The sequence below is a fragment of the Phoca vitulina genome, unplaced genomic scaffold, assembly GCF_004348235.1.
Source record: "Phoca vitulina isolate PV1807 unplaced genomic scaffold, GSC_HSeal_1.0 scaffold2, whole genome shotgun sequence".
Taxonomy (NCBI): domain Eukaryota; kingdom Metazoa; phylum Chordata; class Mammalia; order Carnivora; family Phocidae; genus Phoca; species Phoca vitulina.
The window spans coordinates 56,068,875-56,092,443 of record NW_022589705.1 but is presented as its reverse complement, the minus strand read 5'-3'; the positions used below and the strand labels follow the sequence as shown (position 1 = coordinate 56,092,443).

General features: G+C 46.6%; 1 protein-coding gene across 1 annotated transcript in view; it reads right to left on the bottom strand.

Annotated features, from left to right (window-relative positions):
• C8B (complement C8 beta chain) overlaps positions 1 to 23,569 on the bottom strand; it is a 37,426-nt gene that overhangs the window by 721 nt on the left and 13,136 nt on the right. Inside the window, exons 6-12 of the mRNA XM_032416679.1 lie at positions 22,009 to 22,141; positions 20,849 to 21,046; positions 16,719 to 16,959; positions 14,688 to 14,816; positions 11,852 to 12,015; positions 4,078 to 4,231; positions 1,913 to 1,981 (exon numbers count right to left, since the gene is read on the bottom strand). Of these exons, the coding sequence (XP_032272570.1) occupies positions 1,913 to 1,981; positions 4,078 to 4,231; positions 11,852 to 12,015; positions 14,688 to 14,816; positions 16,719 to 16,959; positions 20,849 to 21,046; positions 22,009 to 22,141 (1,088 nt within the window). The remainder of the gene's footprint in view (positions 1 to 1,912; positions 1,982 to 4,077; positions 4,232 to 11,851; positions 12,016 to 14,687; positions 14,817 to 16,718; positions 16,960 to 20,848; positions 21,047 to 22,008; positions 22,142 to 23,569) is intronic.

Here is a 23,569-nt window from a genome sequence, read left to right as displayed (position 1 = left end):
AGGGAAACCTCCCTGACCTCTAACTCCCCACCAATTCTTCGTATTTTAAGCTCTTGGGGGCATTTTATAGCAGTTACAACTAAAACTTGAAAAGTATTTATGGGACAAATTCAAATGATGTAGGTCTTTCTTGCTAAATAGCAGTCCCCATGATGACAGGATCCATACCTGATTTGCTCACCACTGAACCCTAGCACGTAAGCTGGCACATAGGAGGCCTTTGGTAAACATCTGTTGAATGACTGGCTCTCAGCTTCGTCACTTCCCAGCTACAGGATGCTGGGTAGTTTACTTCTTGTCAGTGTATAACCTAGGAGCTCTGTGATCTACTGTGAGCATCGTGTGTTATATGAAATAGTAACGAACAATGCACTCTCCCCTCCCTGACACTTGCCTTTCCCTTGAGGATTTTTTGGTCGTTGATGAGATTGACAAGTAATTGATTCCATCCACCATGATATATCAGGTGTCTGGCTGAGCCTCTGATGGACAGTATAATTCCACATGCATTTCTTAGTATCTCTGGGCCTGCCCACTCATAAAATGAGAAGTCTCCAGTAGGAGGTGTCCAGGGTCTCCTCCAACCAGGAGAAAAAGCCTATGGTTGTGCACTACACTCTGGAGGTATAGCACTGTGGGGGGCCCAGTGGCGATGTGGCAGGGGGTGGGGTGGGTGGGTAAGAACAACCCTGAGCATTTCACTGGGGAGAACAGTGCGGGCAGGAGTCAAGAGCAAAGGCTGTGGCAGACACACTGGACCCAAACCTGTGGTCCTACACTTATTCTGTAACCACTGGGCAAGTTCATTAGTGACCCACAGCATCTCAGTTTCTTCATCAATAAAATGGAGATATTGATAGTACCTATTTTGTGATGTTGTGGTGAGGACCAAAGGATCTAATGTTGTAAAATACAAAGTAACACTGTTCATTTTGCTTTAAAACAAACCAACATTTATTTTGCTCTTACAATGTGTTAGGCATTATTCTAAGGGCTTTATATATGTTTCATGAGAAACTCAAGACAGCTCTAGGAGGTAGTTAATATCCTCATCTCCATTTTACAGATGAGGAAACTGAGGCACCAAGAGGTCACGTAAGTTGTTAAGGTCACAGTTACTGAATGATAGAGATGAAACTCAAACCCACTGAGTCTGAGCACTCAGCAGGGTGCCCGATACATAGTAGTACATTGTTTTTACTGGATGTGTTGTTTTCCTTTTTTAACGGTATCACCAAAAAGAAAAGAAAGGGAAGGGAAGGAGTCAGGGGTGGGGGATATTGAGAACTCAGATAATAAACTGGACAAAGAATTTGAGAGCTGGAAAGGATCTTAATGATAGCCTATTCTTTTGTTTGTTAATTCAGCCCCTACCACTGAGCAGCAACTACGCTGGGCCACAGGGACACAGAGATAAATGGAACATGATCTCTGCTTACACACATAGGGGAGACAGACACACACAATATCCAAAATATAATATGCTAAGAGCTATAATAGGCATATGTTCAAAGTGCTATAGGAGCGCATGGGAGGAATTAACTAATTTTACTCAGGGGGGGAGGGTTAGAACTTTTTTTTTTTTTTTTTTTTTTTTTTTACAAAAGAGGGGCATCTATGCTGGATTTTGAGGGCTGAATAAAAGCTCAGTTAAAAAAAAAAAGAAGAAGGTAAGCATTCCAGAATGATTCAAAGAAACGACTTGCAAATGCCATGCACTAATAGTCCTGTGACTCGAAGCACTCTTAGGTATGAAAACAATGAAATATAAAATCAGGAGCCTGGATGGACCTCAAATTTCATAGTACCCATCTCCCAACCCAACATCTCCAATGCTCTTCTTGCCCTTTTGAATTATCCTCTGGAATTCCCTAGATTTCCCTTTTCTGACCAACTCTCAAAGACTCCTTACTTTTCTTATGGGTGACCTCGCAGGCTGTTCCCTGGAATCCAATAGGACAGATGCAGTCACAGCGTGATTCTGGAAAGACAAATTCAGAGAGAGTGTGAATCATACCATGTGAAACAGAACCCCCGAGTTCAGCCCTCCACATCAAAGTGGTGACACTTTGCTATTAGATTAAAATAGGAGAAACATTTAGTTGAACAGTTTAAGAGAAGAAGGTTCAGGGCCAAGAATACCTACTCCTTCCTTGAGGGCCTTCTGCTCATGAAGGGTGTTTATTGCCATCATGGGGAATCACACGGCGTTGCTGAGGAAAATTACTCGTGAGCTGACATTTGACCCAGCCTTGTAAGTTTCCAGTTTTAAGAAGCTACATTACTGGTCACTGAGGTCACTGGTGCTCAGTTTCACCCTGGGGCATTTAATTGTCCAGCCTTCCTAGTAATGGGGAACTCACTGTCCTCATAAGTTTCATCCCACCTTTGGCCAGTTCTGACCCTTTGGAAGTTATTTATGTTAACCCGTAACTTCTCACCCAGGAGTTACTCTCATCTGGATCACACAGAATCCCTTCACAAGATTATCTTTTCTAAGGCAGGCCCAGGAACACCCCAGTCTCTGGCTTCATATTCTCCTTCACACCAGTGCACATCCTCAGATGGGTTCCAGTTCCCAGGTCCAAATTTCACACAGAGGCAAGGGGATTTCAGCAACCCTTGATCAAGACCTTGAGCTGATGGGCTGACCCCACTTCTTGCTGACCACATCCCCACTTAGGTGCCCCCATTCTGATGGCAGAACTTCCCAGCCTTAGGCTCTCACTGATCTCTGCTTTGCTCCCACCCACCCTGTCCAAGAAGCTAGACACATATTCCTCAGTCTCTGTTGGGAATGGGGTTTCTCCTGTGTCCCCTCTGTTGAGCTGCTCTATCCACATAGGTTCTGCCCTAACTCCAGGTGGCTCCCTCTCTGGGTGGGGATCTGCTGTACCCAATTGCTCCTGATACCTTATTTTGGCTTCCTGCTGGACTGGACCTTTCCTCAGTCATCACCACTAAAGTGTAAGATCCCAGGCCTCAGCCAACCCCAAATTTGCTCTGCCCATTGCAGTGGCCCCAGATATGGCCCTTAAAGTTAGGAATAAAGTTAAAGTGGCCCATCCTTGCTGCCACTCCCTCCAACCCCCCCCGTCCCCCATCCCCCAATCTTCTCACCATGTACTGGTCAGGACCTGCAGAGCCCAGGGCCTCTTATTCGGCCCAGAGAGGTTTCCCAAGTCCATTCCCACCCCTTGTTGCAGACGGCACATTCTCAGCCTGCTCCCCTGGTTTTATGCTGCTGGAACCTAGGGATTCGGGCGGCCAGAGTAGCATGACCTAGTCGCCTACATTCTGACTTCTTGGGAAATAGACTGATACTTGTTCTAATGCTCAGTACACTTCAGTGTAACTCTTTGGTCAGGTCTAGCCCTCCCACTAGTTTATAAGCTAGTGAAATCATGGATCCCGTGTGCCAGTGAATTCAGCTGTAGATCAGCTTCTCAGCCCTGACTCCACAGTGCAATCATCTGGTAGGCTTTTTCAAAGGCCAATCCCAGTGATTCACTTTAATTGTTCTGGGTGAGGCCCAGGATTCTCCCCTGCAGCCCAGGCTGAGATCTGCCGTGGAGGAACATCATGCTCTTTGCCCAGGAGTTGCACCTGAGCAGTGTGGGGGGGGGGGGGGGGGGTCCTTTGTCCAACCCCCCCTCATTGTGCTCCAGGGAGGTGGGGACTTAAGCAGTTATGAGTCTCAGCCGGGCTGCAGATTAGAACTACCTGGAGAGGGTCAGCCGTCCTGATGAGGGGGGCCTTCTTGAGAGTCACATGATCCAGGTGGGGGCTCGAGCATCAGTAGCTCTGAAGGTCTCAGGTAGTTCTAATGTCTGATCAGGGTGGAGAAGCTCAGTTTAAGAGGCTCCAAATGCCTAGGGGGTTCTTTTTTCCCCTCTGACAAAATGAAGAGGGCTTTATGACAGTCCTTGGGGCCTCCAGAAGAGGACTAGGGATTGACGTAGAACTCTTCTTGAGATACCCTGGAGGGTATATGGATTCGATGACGTGTTCTGGCCCCAGCACCAGCCCCTCCAGATGATGTCTTCCACAGGGACGCCAACTGCCTGGAAACGGTACCTTTCAGGACAGGGACTCCATTCCCTTGACAGGGAGCACAGTGGCAGGGGCTGACTTCGTTCTGGAACTCCTCCAGAGCCCGCTTCATGTTCTGCCTTATTGTGCTGGAGTAGGCAAAGTCCGTGGCCGTCACCAGTTCATACAGAGGCTCTGCCTGGGGAGCAGAAAGGCATGCATTTCAACAGAAGACAGTCATCAAACAGAAGGGCGAAGCAAGGTTTCACAGGAATGAACAAGGGGCCGGGGCATGGAGACAAGTGGATTCATCTGGCACTGGATGGACACCCAGTATGTAGACGGATGCCCCATCCTCGGTCTGTCCCACCCCACCCAATACCCACAAATAAACTCATTTGAGTTCAGGTCAACTCTTACTGAATACCTCCCAAGTGCCAAGCATTAAGCACAGGTAATGAGTAAGATAAAATCCACAGGAATCCAGAGAGAGAGCGAGCGAGAGACATAGTAACAGGTACTTAGAGCACAGCAGTTATAGGCATGCGTGCAAACTTGGAATGGGGGCAAAGGAGCAGGCGGTTATTCTGTCTTTGGTGGGGGAGAGGAGGTGATTTCCAAGCCGCTCTTTGAAACTATTATAGGAGCTTTGTCCCAACATTGCCTCCCCCCTCCGCCCAGTAGTTGGCAAAATCATTCACATCACGCAAGAGCCACCATCACGAAGCCTTTCCCCGAGCTCCAAAGTTCACAGAACCCTTTCACACCAGGAAGTGCTCAGCATACAATCCAGTGCTCATCCGATACAAATTCTATTTGCAGTCATTCATTTTTTTTCATGAGTTGAAATCTCCTTTTTTCCTTCTTGAGTTAGAAGGTAAGCTGCTGGAGATCAGGGCTATATACTGTCAGCTCTGAGTCTCTGGGGTCTAGCCCCAAGTGTCGTGAGAACAGCTATTAAAAGTGTATGGGCAAGGTGCCTGGGTGACTCAGTCAGTTAAGCGTCTGCCTTCGGCTCAGGTCATGATCCCAGGGTCCTGGGATTGAGTCCCACGTTGGGCTCCCCTTGCTCATGCGCGTGTGCTCTCTCTCTCAAATAAATAAAATCTAAAAAAAAAAAAAGTGGATGGGCAAATGAATGGGGGATGGGAGGCCTCATCAGGGCCACAGCAGCTGGCCCAAAGGAGAGGGGGTGGACAGCAGAGACCTAGACGCAGACTGAGCGCTGCTGGTCTCCCGTGGGCAGGGCGTGTTTTCACAAGAGGAAGCCACAGACGAGTGTGGTGGTGCTGACAGGCTAGGAACAGTCTGAGGTAAAGTGCAAAGAAGTAGTTAAAAATGTTCAGAGCCTCTTGGCCCTAGTTTCAGCTCCAGGGCCAGGTTCCTCTCCAGGTTTTGTCTGTGATCCTGCCCTAATCCAGTGCTGGACAGTTTAGGGTCTAAATGCAGGCAATCATGCCTAATAGAAGCCTCCAGTGGGAAGAAAATTGCTTCCATTTCTTAATGCATCTGCTGCTGACCTTCACTCCAGTGGGCAAAGCAAGGCCCCTTGGTGGTCCCATTGTCTCACCGTTTTGCGGTCAATGAATTGATCCAGAGGCGGTTTACGGAACAGTCCAGCCTGCTGGCCACACGTGGGGGAGGAATGGGAGGGAAGTGGGGGGGTTTGCTGTTCACGAGTATGAGCTTCTCGGACAATCTGCATTCCCTGCCGGAGCACCTTGAAAGGCTGCCTTTAACCCCCCAGGCATTCTCCTACCAGCACTGAGATTGGCTCCAGGAGAGAGAGCAAGTCAGTGGCAGAACCGGAATAAATGTCGGAGACGTGTATTGTGCGCCAGAAGCCGGGGCTGGTGGTTGACAAACGTGATTCCACTCCATCCTCACAAGGTAGCAACTGTTAGCCCTGCTTTCAGATGAGGTTAAGTGACTTGAACAACGTCAAAGAACTCGTTAACTAGTATTGCCAGGATTCTGACCCAAAGCTTTTGCTTTTCCAACTAGTTCATGATAATTATTGATAAAAATGGCTTGACTCTTCCCATTTCCAATTTCTGTGCCAGTGTTCTCCAAAGTTTGCAGACTGCGGTTTGCCTTGGGACCAAGCAGCAACTCCTAGACTCCACAGCTCCCTTTTAATTCTATGGTAGTAGGGCATCATTGTCCCTTCTTTCATTTGCTGCCCCCCATCTTTCTTTCTCTCTCCTTTCTCCTCTTCTTCCTCTCTCCCTCCCTCTTTCTTCCTTATTTCTCCCCCAAATACACAGTCTTACCTACTCATATTGACCACCGGGTCCTAAGCACACTTGCCCATGAGAAAATTTTATTTATCATTTTCGGCAAAGGGATGGTGCTCACTACTTATTAAAGTCCATGCAGTTCCCTGTAATGGATCCTGGTAATCACCATTCTTCTTCTCCTTTATTTTATTTTATTTATTCTTTTTTTTTTTTGAGAGAGAGAGAGCAGGGGGGCAAGGGGCAGAGGGAGAGGGAGAGAGAGTATCCTCAAGCAGATTCCACACCCAGCACGGAACTCGATGCAGGGCTCGACCTCACGGCTCTGAGATCATGACCTGAGCCAAAATCAAGAGTCAGACGCGGAACTGACGGAGGCACCCAGGCGCCCCAGGTGATCACCATTCTTAATGATAACAAATAATTATTGCACTAGCAGCAGCGGTTAGGTGCCAAACTAAATACATACATGATCTAACTTAATCTTTACAACAATCCTATGAGGCAGGTGGTCTTCTAGCCCCATTTTACAGATGAAAATGCTGAAGCACAGAAAATTTAAATGGAGAGACCAGAGTCACACAGTCAGTAAGTGGCAGAAAAGGATTTGAACTGTTAGCATTGTGGTTTGTGTCCTTTCAGTGTGTTTTTGGATAGTTAAACGGGCAGATATTTATACCAAGTTGGTGGCATAAGAAAAGTGCAGTTGTGTTTTCCACTTAACCTCACTTAATATCCTATTATGAGCATTTTCCCATGCCATTCAATATTCTCTGATAAAATGATATTTTAGGGCTGCATAGAACCCTGTTGTACGGATGAACTACAAGGTATTCACCTCTTCTCTTGTTATTATGTCTTTGTTTCCTTTTTTCTTTTCTTTTGCTACTACAAATAACGTGAAAGAAGGCATCGTTTTATGCATACATCCTTACCAACTTTTAAAATGATTCCTTTAGTTGATTATTGCGGCTGAAGTTATTGGATCAAAAGCTATAAACGTTTCTAATGTTCTGGATATAGATGGTTACATTCTTTTCCTAAACTGTTGTATCAACTTCTCTTCTCATCTCATTCTATACAATGTCCATCTCATCTCTCTCACTGACATTGAGCATTACAGATTTTTAAACATTGTCAATTTGATGTTGTTACTTTGATTTTCATTTTTTATCCCTAGAAAAGTGCAACATTTTGCATATATATTCACCATCATAGTTCTGTAAGTTGACTCTTTCCTTTGAGATGTGCCTTTCTTACAAATTCTATCATTCCTTGTACATTAAGGATTTCATCTGTGGCAAAATTATTTTGTTGGTGTGTTATCTGTCATTTAATTATATTCATGGTTTCCTTATTTGAAATTCAGAATTTATTTTGGTGGGTGAGATCCAACAGCCCAAGTCTGACATTATCTTACCAGGTAATGTTACCACAACCTCTGTATCTTAAACCTTCTCTTGGTCAGAGTCATTTGCCTTTCCAGAATCTTTGAGTATGTTGCTTTAGAAAGGTATGATGGTCACACCATTAGAAAGGTGTGATTATCACTGCTTACCAACTGATCAGCTGCTTTTCTGTCTGGGTACATAGCAGGGCTGCAATCCCCTGACATCCTTAAGGGTAGGTTTGCAGCATGACCTGTTTTGAGCAGTGAGCAGAGGGAGGGTCCTTTCCAGGGTGAAGCTTTCAGGACAGAGTGAGGTCACATTTCCCCTTCCCTTACCACTGCTGTGGTGATCTTGGGAGCACATTACCACATAAAGCCTCCATCACCTAGGTCCCTGAAGAGCACCACCAATAGTCCCCTCCTTAATATCCTTTGGACATGTTGTGTGATTGAGAAATAAACTTTTGATGTACTAAGCCACTAAGATTTGGGACTTTTTTTTTTTTTAACTGAAGCATAACCAAGTCCTTCCTGACCTCTACGTGAGCACCATTCACAACTATATCTTTTCCTTCTACCCTGGGCAATGCCTAAGCTCTGTACAATAGCATCTCCATGTGCCTGAACCTCAGACCACAACCCAGCCACCCTGACTACTGATAGAAATGTATGTGGATGGTAGAGGAAGTGACTAGGATTGCCAGTCAAATACAGAACGCCCAGCTAAAGTTGAATTTTAGATAAACAACCAATAATTGTGTAGTATGAGGATGTCCCATGAAATATTTGGGGGATGCTCATACTAAAAATTTATCCATTATTTGTCTGAAATTCAAATTTAACTGGACATCCTGCATCTTCACTTGCCAAATCTGGCAAACTCTTTTTGTGATTCCTTTAACCATTCAGAATGTCTTTGGGATTTTTCCTCTATCAGTGACCTTTTCATTGGTCCCTGAGCTTTGCCTTCATGACATCATGGTTGTCACTCCACTGTCTTTAAGTCATTTAGTGTTGCAAAGAATTCTAAGACCAAGACAACTTTTATTTTTGTAAGATATGTTTGTTTCTAAAAGTAAAAAAAAAATTACTAGGATGTGTTTCAGTATTGTTTTGTTTTCAGTACTTTTGCTTACTTTTCAATGAGTTCTCCATTTTGCGTTATCAGCTCAGGGAAGTATCTCTTATTATGTCCACGATTAATGCATCTTCAAATTTAATCTTGTCTTTCTCAGGAAGAAGTCTTTGAATTTTCGATTTCTCCTCTACTCTATTTCCATCATATTTCTTTTATGTCATTGTTTTAATCTCTTGGTCTTTTGCTTCTACATGATAAGAACATTTTTAGGGCACCTTCCATATCACTGACTCAATTTTCTGCAGTGTCAATTCTGTTCTTTACTGTTTCCAATGTAGGCTTTCACCTGCTAGAGTGAGCTACTTCCTTTCTCATCTGATGAGTTCTCAATAGCTCAGCCCCTGTTTTTGACTTCCTAAATTCTTCATTTTCTTAAATCTTCTTATAATCACAAAGCAAACACATTCTAAAATTTACTTCTATTTTTCTACTTTTTGATGGAGGCTTGTCTTCTGCATCTTGAATGTAATTTCAACCTTTTGTCTTTGGGACTCTCTTTACATGTCACTGCTATTTCTTAGCTCTTTGAGCAAAGAGCCATTTCTCTGAGTCTGGATTTTACCAGTAAAGAGTGGGAGTGGGCTCTTCAGTGTTCTTCTTCCCTGCACACCTGGCTCCTATAGAAATCGTGTTTCAGGTCTCGATCTTCAAGAGTGGTTTATGGGTGTAACCCCCAGCCAACACTCTGTGTCTAGGAATTGCTGATCCAGTGGCCTCTGCTGTCCTGGAAAGTAATCATTGCTCCAACTACCTGGTGAGCTGGCTCTGCAGAGAATTATGGTGAGCTAATGTGAAGCTGTCTGCAGTTTTCTCTTGCCAGAAAGAGTGCGTGCAAGAGCGGGATGCCCAGAATGTATGTTTCCAACTCAGGTCCAGGACTTACAGAGGAACAGCTATGGACTCTGAGAAACAAACTGAGGGTTTTAGAGGGGTGGGGTGTGGGGGGATGGGTTAGCCTGGTGATGGGTACTAAGGAGGGCATGTACTGCATGGAGCACTGGGTGTTGTACGAAAACAACGAATCGTGGATCACTGCATCAAAAACTTGTGATGTATTGTATGGTGACTAACATAACATAAAAAAAAAGCCTTCAGTAATCTCCCCTCCTCAGCTCCTGAACACATCTCTGACTCTTTCATCTTTTCCCCCTGTCAGCCCACACAGCCCTTCACAGAACTACACTTAAAGTGGCTGTGGTACTTTCCACTGTATCACACACAGGCTGGGAAGCCACTAGCCTTTGGTAGAGCACCGCACCTCTGAGGTTATTTGCAGGCCTGACTGAGATGTTTAACATGCTAATGTGCCCTACCTCTCTTCTTCCCTCCCTCTCTCTCTCTCTTTCACACACACACAAACTCACACACACACACACACCCCATATCATATCACATGCTTGGCACCTGACATTTCCAATGCCCAGTCTGGCACATCCAACCGCTTTAGGTGGGTAACCAAAGAAAACTCCACTAATTCTCAGTTTTAGAAAAAAAGATGCAGGTAAAATATAAGTGACAAGTAAAGGCTGGGGATCTATTTTTCCCTTGAGCTCTGTTTACTCCCATGCTCATCTGTGATACCAAGCAATGTCACCACACCATCAGCCAATCCCAGATTTCTCTGGAGCTGCCTACAACCTATGGCTGACTTTATCCTCCTCGGCCTGTCAACGGCTGTACCCTAAATGTCACTACTGAACACACAGCAGAGGAGAGGATTGGAATGGCAGCCTTCTTGTTCTGCAGAAACTATGCATTTGACATACAAGTAGAGACACTGTGGGAGGCTGCCAGGGTTGGGAACTGTAGAGCCTCCCATCAAGAGCTCCAGTCTCTCATTGCCCCTCCTTGGTGGCAAGACTAAATCTCTGGGGGCAGCGGGGTGGGGGGTGGATGCCGGACAACCAATGGCTATACAGACAATGGCGAGAAGAGGATGGCCGAGGATGGAACGTGGACACCGTGCAGAAGTCCCCACAGATAAGGACCCACTACTGCTGATGTGTATGACAGTCCTGTTCGAGCAAACATCTTCTTAGTTTAAGGTTGCAAAACTGCTCTTGTGTGGGTGACAGATGGTTGGGATCATCAGTTGTTATTCACTAAACCCACAGGAATATCTAGAGGGGAGGGAAGAGGTCAAACTCCCGGGTCCAGACCTCCTGGAGACTCTTGAGCAGCCACAGAAGGATGCAACCTCTGTGACCTTGATTTTCATCAGCCACATAATGGAGATCAGCATATGCGATCTGCAGACTCGTGAGGATTAGATGAAATAACACTCCTAAAGCCCTGGGCAGAGTGTCATGAATATAATAGGTGCTCATAACGTCAGTGATCATTGTGAGGTTACCACCCTGTCCTGTAGATGGTCGTGCCTGGATGTGTCTTACCGCTCGGCACACACCATATGCTTCATCCTTACCGCCTCCTGTGTTTTCCTCCAGTGTCTTAATTCCTGTCACATCGCAGGAACTTAGTAACTATTTGTTGGTTGAATGAATGAAAACTAAAATAAAGAAATAATGGAAAGAGCGATTCTCTGATGAAATGGAAACAATATCAATTTAAGAAGGCTGGAATTAGAAGCTGATGGTGAATTTCCTTTAGCAACTTGGGGGGCCTGAATGGGAGGGACGCAAGGGTCTCTAGCTGGTGCTGAACAGTATATTGTAATCAGTCCATTCCAGATAGATTATCCACTATAATGTGTGTGCCTCAAGATTGAGGCGTGGGTCTTAATGAGCTCTGTATCCCACACCCTGGCTCCCAGTGGCCCCTCATAAGCTGTCTTCTGAAGAGAGGAAAGGGTGGGTGGAGCAGCTGCCTAGCTGTACCTTAGTATTTTTTAAAGATTTTATTTATTTGTTAGAGAGGGGAGGGAGAGAGAGAGATAGGGCACAAGCAGGGGGAGCGGCAGAGAGAGAAGGAGAAGCAGTCTCCCCGTGAAACAGGGAGCCCGATGTGGGGCTCGATCCCAGGACCCTGAGATCATGACCTGAGCTGAAGGCAGACGCTTAATGACTGAGCCACCCAGGCGCCCCCCAGCTGTACCTTAATTTTGATGATGTCTGGGTTGTACTGCACCGCATCTCCCCATTCCTGCATCAGGTCTGCCGTCGGCAGCTCCTTATAGGCCAGGGTGGTGATGTGCTCACTGGCTCCTCCTCGCACAAGGACCACCAAGTCATCCACCATGGTGTTTCTCTTGTTTCTGTCTGGAATGGACCCAGAGACCTGGCATGTCAAGGGATCCACTTCCGCACCTTGGAATTTACTGCCACCCAACCAACAACCTAATTACCACAATATTTATTAAACTCATCCTGGAGGTGCCGGTGGATGAGATGGTTTCCCGCCAGTGAGGAAGTCATGGCGCAAGGGGTGGAATGCAGCTCTCAGTCATATAGGACCCAAGTCGGGGGCAGGACAAGGAAGGGACATCTATAGATGCCAGTCACTGAGTCTATGGAAGACAGAGAGCTGATGGACAGATATAGATAGATAGATGATAGATAGATAGATAGATAGATAGATAGATCATAGATAGGGTAAGTAGGTTGATAGGGAGATGAGTTATTGATCATTAATGTGCCAGCCAGTAATCTAATTGTTGTACATGTATTAACTCACTTTTTGCAGATAAGAAATCTTAGGCATTAGGGGTGGAAGGGTTTATCCAGGTAGTGCTGTGAAGCTCTAAGCTATGGTGCTTCTTTGTATAGGGTAACAGAGGTGGGAACATTTGTAAAGTCTGGGCTTCGCATGTGATAGATACCCATTAAAGAGTGTCTACTAGGAAATGATTATTATTTTCACTTCTCGTGGAGTTTCTGGGAAAGCCCTCAATCATATCCTTGAGTCCTTCCCATTCTAATCTGTCCATGTACCCAATGCCAAACGAGGTGGTGTCGGGTGACCATTCAGCCCTGAGCCTGCAACACCTGAGGACCATGGAGAGGGAGATTGTATGCTGCTGGTAGGGGTGTACAGTGGTACAAGCATTTCAGAAAAACAGCTTTGCAGGAACTAGTCCAGAAAAAGCACAGAGTCTACAACCCAACAATCCCACTCTTGGTGCATTCCCTGAGAAACGCTTGCACGCGGGTACCAGATGGCTTCGTAAGAATGGTCACAGCCCCAGTGACTGTACTTGCTCGAAACAGGAAGTGGCCCATATTCAACAGCGGCATGGACAAAGACACAATATTATATTCATACAATAAAATACTATGCAGCAATGGAAACTAACTATAGTTATACACAAAAACATGATGTTGAATGGGAAAAAAAAACAACCAACACCCAGAACTGAAAAGATTACATTCTATCCATATAAAGTTCAAAAACAAGCAACAGGGGCACCTGGGTGGCTCAGTCGGTTAAGCATCTGCCTTCCGCTCAGGTCATGATCCCGGGGTCCTGGGATCGGACCCCACATCGGGCTCCCTGCTCAGCAGGGAACCTCTTTCTCCCTCTGCCTCTGCTGCTCCCTCTGCTGCTCCCCCTGCTTGTGCTCTCTCTCTGTCTCTCTCTCTCTCTCTCAAATAAATAAATAAAATCTTTAAAACAAAACAAAACAAAACCAAAAACAAGCAACACTAAGCTGTATTGGTTAATGATATATACGGTGGTAAAACTATTAAGAAAGGATGTGTTTAACACAGAAGTAAGGATGGTGTTTTCTCCAAAAGGGAGGGAGGAGTTGTAGTTAGCAAGGGGTCCGGGGTCCTGGGCAATGTTCCATCTAGTGACCTGCACGGGGTGGGGGGGAGGTACTTTACAAGTCTTGCTAATTTAAAAAAATTTTTTTAAAGATTTTATTTTTAAGTCATCTCTCCATCCAATGTGGGGCTCGAACTTACAACCCCAAGAATAAGAGTCTCATGCTCCTCTCACTGACTGAGCCAGCCAGGCGCCCCTACGAGTCTTCTTTCAAGAGCATCTATGTTCTATGCATGCCTCTCTTGTAGGACGTATCTTCTAACCCAGCCCCACCAGAATGAACAAATAAACAATATCAACCACACATCAGTCACAAGGGCAAGAGATTTTTCTAGACCAGCAGTTACATTTTTGTTGTTTTATTTTGTTTTGTTTCAGCTGGGGAACTCTTTCTCCACATACCATCCCAGATGCAAGCTCAGTAAGTGGAGCAGGTAGAGGCTTGCTGCTCCGGCTGCCGCAGAGGTCAGGGACTGGGTCCCTGCTGATTGGCCTCTCTTTCCTACTCCACCTGCTGCATTGATTCCAGTTCCCTTGAATGACCTCCAGGTTTCCTGCTCCCAGACACTTGGCGCTACATCCTGGCTTCGATACCCACCTCCGATCTGGTCTCCCCTGCCACGTGGGCTCTGCTGCATGACTTACAGCTTTGACTGCTCTTCTAATATCTGTCCCACCCATTATCTCAGGTAAGGACTAGTCTCCTCACCTGCCTCCCCCACTTCCTCCACCTGTGCCCAACCCCTGCCTCCTACCTCCAGCCAGGCCAACTCTCAGCCCCCAGAGTCAATTTCCATTGTCATTTTCCTCCTGCCTTAAAAACAACCTTGCTGCTTTACTCCCCGAGCAGCAATCCCAATGCTCCCTCCTTTAGGAAGCCTGTCCTGATGCTCCAGACCTAGTTTTGTGCTTACTGCCGCCTTGTCATTGCTTCTTTAATTGTTTGCCTACTTTGTGTGAGCACCATGAGGATAGGAATACAATTTTATTCACTTTCGTATGTCCAGCATATTATAGGAGCTAAATAAGTGTTTATTGAATGAATTATTATTTTAATTGAAATACCTTAGAATATCCGGTCTTTGGCTTAAAGAGAGACTCAGTTTTGGGGATCCTAGGGAGGGAAAGATGATGAGCACAGAAGTCACATGCTCCCGCCACTCACCTCCTATTTCATTCAGAATACCCTGGCATATGTCCACCGACACACCCAGCTTCATGTAGACCACCTTATAGCTGATGCCGATTCTAAAATCATTCTGGGCACAGGCTTGGACATCCTTAAGAGAGTAATCTGAAGGAAGCAAGAAAGAGGCCCATGACCTAGAGGTAATTCACCCTGTCCCTTTTCTGGTTGTTGATTCCAAAGGCCTTGCCCTTTCTGGATGTCATGGGGGCCCCAGGGACTCAGGATCAGATAAAAGGGTGGCCAGCCTGGTGACCGCAATGTGGGCAGCTTGCTGACATCAGCGTGGAGACCTCATGAGAGATTGACAGCAACTTCCCTTCAGGGTCCTCAGAGGCTCTGAGGCTCTTTGCTACCTCCCAAAGAGCAGAAGTGCTCAGGGTCACTTTTAAAAATGTGGCTCCTTATCAAACATCTAGGGATTGATCCCGTGAGTCGAGGTTGCTGATATGTGTCCCCCTTCCCCTGACCCACTCTTCTTTAATCTTGGCTATAGAAGAGATAGCTTGCTCATTAATTAATTAAGGTGATGCATTTAAAGTGTCAGCCTAGGACCTGGCAAAGAGAAGGGGCCAATTCCTCTTATTTCTTCATTTTTTTTGACTCATTTCCCACCTGTTCCTCTCTAATTCTCTGCAAGGCATCCTTCCACCCTGGGCTTCCTGAAAACTCGGGTGTGACTTGTCGGCACTTTGAGGCCAGGCAAGGAGAGGAGAGCAATTCTGCCTCCTGGGCTGTCCCAGTGGTGTTAGTGTACGTCAGTATTCCCCCAAACACGTACCTTGAAATACAAATCTCATGATAATATCCCTCATAATTTTTGTACTGGTAAGTATTACAAGAAAAAGTGCTTCTGTGGTCAAGTAAGTGTGACCAATGTTGTATCAGAGGAGGTGGAGAGGTCATTTTATGGCAGCAGGCTCGTGGCTAGGCTAAAAGTGGGATCCGTTAATGTTTCCCCAATTTATTTGATAGTAGAGTCCCTCTGCAGGAAGCAGCTTGAGGAAATATGAAAAGTGCGTTTGAAGCCAGTGGGATGGAGGAAGCTCTCCTCGACCTTCGTGAGACTGAGGCTACGCTGGCTTAAATTTACGTACATCATATACCAGGTGTCCTCTTGCAAGTACAACAGACTTATAACGAAACCCTGGTTCTGCCCCTGTGAACTGTGGGACCCAGGGCAAGTCAGCTGGGAGGTGGCATGTTGGAGGAAAGAACACAAGATTGGGAAGCAGGAGCCGTGCCTTAGGCCTGGCCAAAAGTCCTGTAATTATATGTGTAAGGAGAAGAGACTGTGGAGGGGCAATGGGAGGTGAATGTTAGTTTGGAGGCTAGTATAATAATCCGTGACCTTGCTACTTAAAATGTGGTTTATGGATCCGCAGCACTGACATCATGTCAAAGCTTGCTCAGAAGGCAGAATCCTGGGTTTCACCTCAAACTTACTGATGAGACTTGCTAATCGACTAGAAGGAAAGAAATACAGTCAAGGTTGACTCCTAGGTTTTTGGCTTGAGCCACTGGTTGGAGGGTGAAACCATTCTGAGATGTGGGTGGCTATGGAAGACACACATTTGGGAAAGAAAAGTGAAAGTTGACTTTCAGGGCATGGTAAGGTGGGGCTGGATGTTGGACACCCCAGTGATGATGTCAAGGAACCATATGGACATAAGCTCTGGGGTGCAGGGAAGAGAGCCAGGGTGGAAATAGACATGGAGAGTTCTCCACACGTTGGAGGCATTTAAAGCCACGAGCTTGGGGGCTGTTGTCTAGAGATAGTAGTTGTAGAAAAGAGGACCGCCCAGACAGAGGGTTGAGTGGAGGAGGACCCACAGGAACAGGTTATGAAAAAGGAAGATGTGCAAGTAAATCTATAGCCAGGGAAGGTGAAGAGAACTAGGAGCCGAACTTATAACTCTTCTCCCACCAACTAAGAGAAGCCTCTCCCCACTACCTCACAGAGCTCACGTGGGCCCTGGCAGGAAAGCCACAGTCCCCTGGGCCGTGTACCTGCTCTCTCCATGGCCTCTTTGTTCATGATGAGCGTGTATTCGTAAACGCCCCCCAGCACAGCCTCTGTGATGTAGTGGGTCCCGAAATCACGGAAGAGATCTCTGTACTCCCCATAACTATACTCCAGGGGCAGCAGCTTGACTCTCTGAAGGAACTCGTAATGGAGCATAAGGCTTCTGGGTTTCAGCTTGTAACGTGCTACTTCAAGGTCAGAGCGCGCGTGCAGAAATGTGCTTTTCTAAATGAAATACCGACATGGGAAAACCAGACCTTTAAAGTTAGGAATCTGGAACGAAAAGATGAACTTTACAAATACCATCTGACGTTCTTGGCCTGGGGTCATCACTTTTATGATTCCTTGAGGATACTGGAGGGAAGACGGGCCTCTTTGACAAGCTTTCATTTCTCATAAATATTCCGGTGTCCTTTCAGCTTGGGAGAGCTTGTTCTTAACTTAGCTTCTCAGGGCGGCAAAGCGGGAATGAGAAGGGTAGGTGGCCAGAGGCAGAGGCAGACGTGGAGGGGAGCAGCAGGTGCACCCGGGGCCACTCTGGTGGGATACGGGGCCTGCCTGCCTACCTGCCAAGGCAGCCTCTTTGTGCTTTTCAAATTCTGAAGAAAGGCCACCCAAGAAAGAGTCAAAGTGGTGCTTTAGGAAGGCAAGACACTGTAGTGTATGACAAGTCAACAAACTACCGCTGCACCCCGGGTCAGGTGGCTGGTGTTAGAGATGGAGTCCCACTGGCATGCAGCCACACCCTTTCTAGTTCATGCACTCTCCCTAGCTGCCATCACCCTACAGTGGCAGGGCGGAGTCGTTGTGACAGAGACCCTAGGGTCCTACAAAGCCTAAAATATTTACTATCTGGCCCTTTACAGGAAATGTTGGGTGACCCCTGGTGTGGGGGCCAGACTGCAAGAGGGTGATGTTAGGTGAAGTGCAAGCATCCAGGCGATGTTAGTATAATCTGAGGTGAGAGGCTCCTATGCTGGCGTGTAGGTAGAGGCAAAGGTAAGAGGGTGGGTAGTGTTCACAAGGCACCCTCGGCCCCAAGCTTGAGACTTACAGCCAGTTTGACCTGTCAGTTCTAGAAGACCATGCCAATGCCCATGGTGCCAACCGCTCGGGCCCCTCATTGCTCCCTGACTTACGCTCACCTCACTCTAGTCCTGTCCCAGAGACTCACGACTCTCCCTTCTTCCTTACCCTTCCAAGCGGAGCAGTGCTCTGTTTGGGATTTTTCTAAATACTATAGGTTTCCTCTCTTGCTTGGATGTTGATGAAAGCCTTCCCACTGATCTCCCTTCTTTCTCTAGCCTGCCTTCACTGCTCCAATCCGAGTTGACCTCTGAGAATGCTGAGAGTACTACACGCATGCCTTGTCTCGTTGTGCTTCATAGATACTGGGTTTTTTACAAATTGAAGGTTTGTGACACCCTGCATCAAGCAAGGCTTTGGGCACCATTTCCCAATGGCATTAGCTCCCTTCGTGTCTCTGTGTCCCGTGTTGGTAATTCTTGCAATACTTCAACATTTTCTTAATTATTATTTTTGTTATGGTCATCAGTGATGATGACTTGCTGAAAGGTCAGATGATGGTTAGCATTTTTAGTATTTTTCATTGAGGCATGTCCATTGTTATTTTAGACATAATGCTATTGCACATTTAAGAGACTTTCAGTGTAGTGTAAACATAACTTGTGTGTGCACTGGGAAACCAATAAATTCACTTAACTCACTTTATTGTGACATTCACTTCATTGCAGTGGTTTGGAACCAAGCCTGCAATATCTCCAAGGCATACCTGTGTTATAATGCCCCATCTGGGCTTAAAACAAAACCCTGCATTGACTCTCTGTTGCCTCCAGAATAAAATCCATTCCCTTACTGTGAATGTTAAGAACTCACACTCTGTCCCCTGGTAGTGAAGTGTTCCTCCCCATACCTTCCTATTTCCTACCACCCACACCAGATATCAGCATCAGTCCAACTTCTCACTGTTCCCCAAATTGGCCATTCTCTTCATAACACAATTTTGCACATGCTGTTCCTTCTGCCTTAAATGCTCTTCCCTCCCTTTTCTGCCAGATGCACATCTACTTATATTTTTAATCACCTGCTTAGCTGCTTCTGCCTATGTGACACCATCCCTGAATTTCCCAGACACACACTCCATTCTCCAGGACGGCTCTGCACTTTGCTTATATTTCCTTTAGAGCACATACCATGCTGTATTACAACTGATATAAAAAATTAAGCATTAGTTACCTGCATATGTTCAAATACACATTTGCCTCCCCTCCTAGACTGTGAGCTTGAAGGCAAGAATCAGGATGTATTTGTCTCTAGACCCCAAGTCTACTATAGTGCCCAGAACACCATAAGCATGCTATCACTGGCTATTTGGTGGGGGCGGGATGGGGGGTGGGGAGCAGGAGAAAGGGAAGGAGTAAATAGATGGCACCCTTCGTTTGCTCCCCAACAAAGTACGTTCCTTCTCATCAGTCCCACCCTTCATCACTATATTTTAGTCTTAAGCACCTACTAAGTGCCATCCTAAGTCTAAAGATGAAAGGAACAGCCTCTGCCCCCAAGTGGCTCAGAGCCTAGAAGATAAGGAAAAACACGCAAAGACCATAACAATCCTGTTAACATTTACTACTCATTTTCTGCCGGTCGGCATTTCAGCAGCAGAGACCTTTCTGAGTCCCCCTCACCACTTTTTCCTCATATGAATTATTATAGGTGACTTGATCTCCTCCACGTTCCACTCAGATCCATTTTCTAACATATCGCACTCCTGTTGAAAATGCTCAGGGACTAGAGAATAAAATGTGCCTTCCTTGCTCAGGAATTCGAGGTTCCTCAAGGCTGCCTGTCACCTGCTTCTCCAACATCATATCCCATTACTTCCCGGTCCAATTACTCCTCTTCCACCAACTCATGGGTTGTGACCTTCATCTTACACGGCAAGGGGGGCAGGTGACGTGATTGGTATCGTAGAAACGTCTTTCTGGCAGCACATAAATCTGAAGGGGCAAGTCGGGAGACAGGAGACCCCTCAGGGGGGCCAAGCAAGAGGTGCAAGGGTCTGGGCTAGTTAAGGTATAATCAGAGTTAGATTAAGAAATATTGGAGAGTGACACTAAAGGATTTGTGGCCAAATAATGTGGAAATGAAGAGAAGGGAGAGAGCAAAATAGGCTTCTGAAATGCTTCGCCTGAAAAAGTAGAAGGAAACAAATGCTATTTAACACAGAAAACTGGGGAGGAACAGCTTGCTTTGGAGTGTCGGCGAGACATTGAGGTAACGATGCCCATAAGACTGTGCGGTGCAGGTCAGGGCGTAACAGGAAGGTCAGAGACGAAGGGGCACGCCTTGCCCCGGTGGTGGGGTGGGGTGGGGGGGTGAACAGAAGAGGTCACCCTGCGTGGCTGAGGGATAAGAACAGAAGATGGCCACGAATTAAATAAAGAGCAGGTGGGGAGATTAGAACCCAGAAGGGGAAATGATGGGGAGCAGTGATGGTGTGGTCGACTCCACCAGAGGCCCCAAGAAGTCGGAGAAGAAGAGGTCTTGGGTGATATTCTGGAGGAGAACTTCAGCTGAATGTTTAGGACAGGAAGTTAAATGGCTGGGGGCTGAAATGCCCCCGGAGTTGATTTGGTCTGGAAAAGCTACTTTTCATTCAAGCTTAATGAAAACCAGGGGAGGGGTGCCTGCGTGGCTCAGTCAATTGGGCTCAGGTCATGTTCTCTGGGGTCGTGGGATTGAGCCCCGTGTTGCGCTCCATGCTCAGTGAGGAGTCTGCTTGTCCCTCTCCCTCTGCCCCTCTGTGTTCTCTCTCTCTCTTTTAAATAAATAAATCTTTTAAAAAATCTTTAAAAAAAGAAAACCATGGGATAAAGCTCATTAGAAAGCGAGAGAACATAAATATAGAAGAAAATAATTACATACCACTGCCCGGCCTTTCTAAAAAGTAAGTTCACCTAAGACCATGCTGCTTTTTTGTAAGAAGATTTTCAAGACAACAGAAATATAACTGGTTGCTAGGCCTGGTAGTAATGGGGGATATAGACACATCTGGACATGAAAATTCAAATGGATACACAGAAATTGTACTTACAGTGTGAGAGAATCGTTTGGTTCTGCTAATAAAATGTTTGCTATTACCACTTGCCATATTGAAACCAAGTTCAAAAATTCCAGGTATTTTAAAACCAAAGCTAAAACTAGACAGGCTTGTCCTTTTCTCTGTGATGTTATGTTCGAAATCCGAGTACGATTCGTATTCTGTCAGTGCAAATTCGTATTTGCCTTGGGTCTAAAGGAGGAAAAAAAAATGTTTCTTACTCTATTTGAGTCACATCAGTTCTATACAAGTCAACAGATAGCCATTGTATTTTTACAGTGTGTGAGGCTCCCGACTCGAGGCTCGTGATGCAGAAACCAGAGGGCCGACTGTGTTCCCCAGCCCCACGGCTCCCAATCCAGGAGGACAGACAGACACGGGTGAAGCTCAGTGGTGGGGGCTTGACTTGGGTTCACCTGGGGACTCAGGGACTCGGCTTAGGCAAAGGCACATAGGTGGAAAAGAACAGGAATTATTCTACAAAGTGCGGGGATTCTAGTGCGGTTGGCCCAGAAGCTGCCACAGTGAGGGGAAGGGACAGGCATGGTGAGGGAGTGTGCGGGCCTCAAAATGTTGAGGTGTCTGCATCACTTGCCCTGAAATTTGGACTTAATCCAAAGATGAGCCTCTAGAAGATCACTTTGGGCATAGCACAGGGGTTGGCCTGGAAGGGATGAATCTGGGGTCAGAGAGACAGGCCAGTGAGGAGGCTGTAAGGGGAGAGCAGCTGACAGCTGACGAGGTCTGGTCAAAGGTGGTGCAGTGGGGATGAAGTGATGTGGAGGGCAAGTGCCTTCCAGAGAAATTAGAAGAGCCGTTTGCTCAAAACTCAGTGCTCATTGTTCTGTGCATAGGGGGGCTGCCAAAGATACTGCCCTGATGGCCTTGGAGGGACCCATCCCCCAGGGTCCCCACCCCCACATTTCGGCTTCTGGTCGCCTATAGGTCCCATAACGCTCAGCTGCTGAGGAAGGGAGCAGAGTCACTCTGGACGCCAAATCCACAGCCCTATTTCGGTCTTCCATGCCAGCTTTGATGCTGTTGCTCGCCTAATTCTGCTCCTACGACTCTTGCTGTGATTGCACGGGGCACGCCAGCCTCGCCGCTCTGTCCTGAGGAAGGGACGGTCCAGGGGCTTCCTGGCTCTCACATACCTGTGGGGTGTAGCTGTCCACATTGTAGGGCTTCCTAAATCTCGTGTTCAGTATGTAATGGGGGGAGCATGCCCCGGCGTAATACCTGTGATCGAGCACCGGGCCCTCAAAACTGTTGGTGAACAGATTTATCCTGCACGGAAGGCATGGAAAGGGCGGAGAGGTTAGAGTCATCAGTCTATGTCATCTTCCCTGGCAGACCCTAATGAAGGAAACCCAAACTCCTGGGTACAGCATTCGAGGTCCTCGGTATGTGGTCCAAACCAGCTTTCCCGCTTCATCTGTGGCCCTTCCAGACCCTAGTCCCAGCCATTGGGAGACGCTTTACTTCCTCCAATCTGCTCTGCTCCTTCTCTGTTGCCGAGGTGCTGTTCCCTGTGCCCAGAATGCCCTTCCAGCTGCTCACTGTTTAATCTCTTACTTGTCTTTTAAGATTGAGCTCTGTTGTTGCCTCATGGGAAGCCTCGACCAACACTTGCTGTGCTAAGCTAGAGACCTTCCTAAGACCCCATGCTTGCCCCCCAAGCAGTTACCACTCTGTACTTGTACAGTTACCTTATGAGAATGGTTTAGCAGAATAGGTAGGAACAGGGACTCTGGGGCCAGACGCCTGGTTCAAATCCCTGTTCTTTCATTTCCTAGTAATGTGACCTCAGGCAAACCAGCTACCCTCTCTGTGCCTTGGTCTCCTCCTCTGTAAAATGAGCACAAGGTGTTGTGAGGATTACATATGTCCATGTTTATTAAGTGTTCAAACACGGCTCAGTCTGTGATAAATGTTTGATGTTATTTGTGTATCTGTTGTCACACTAGACTGAGTGCCCTTGAGGGTGGTGGTTTCCTTCTTAAATTCTGTAGGATCTCCATCACAAGATACTGAACAGTTATCATTTATTGAGGGGCTAACTAGAAACAGACACAGCAGTGGGTGATGCTACGTATGGATCACCCTATGAAGTGTCCTGCCAAACCCGGGGCAGCAGATGTCATTGTGTTTAGTTAGAAGGGATGAAAATCCAGTCTGTAGCCTTATTTCTCACTGCCTCCTAAGGCAGGCCTCCATTCCTGACCAGCTCTGTCTTCTCTCAGCCTCTGTGCACGGGCCTCGGTTCTGGTCCTAACAGAATTGTCTTAGGCTCTCTTTCCTGTGACAGAGTTTCATGTATCGTAATAATGTCTATACATTTATTTTATTTAATCAGCACAATGTGGTGCTTACTTCGTGGAGGCAGCAGTTGTAATCAACTTACACATCTTGGCTCCTTATAAGGATTAATCCTTAAGAGATAGGGATGATGATGATGATGCCCATTTTACAGAGGAGGAAAGTAAGGCACAGAGGGTAAGTGACCTGCCCAAGGTCTCACTGCCAGCCCGCAGCCTTCCCCTCACACAAGCTGCCTCGCATTTCTCTGCTACAATCACATTAGCTTATTTGATCCTCATAGAACTTGAGAGAAGGGTATTATTGATTCCCATCTACAGATGACAAAACCGAAGCCCCACATAGATGTATGTGCCTCACCCGAGGTCCCACAGCCAGTGAGCTGTCACTCTGTCC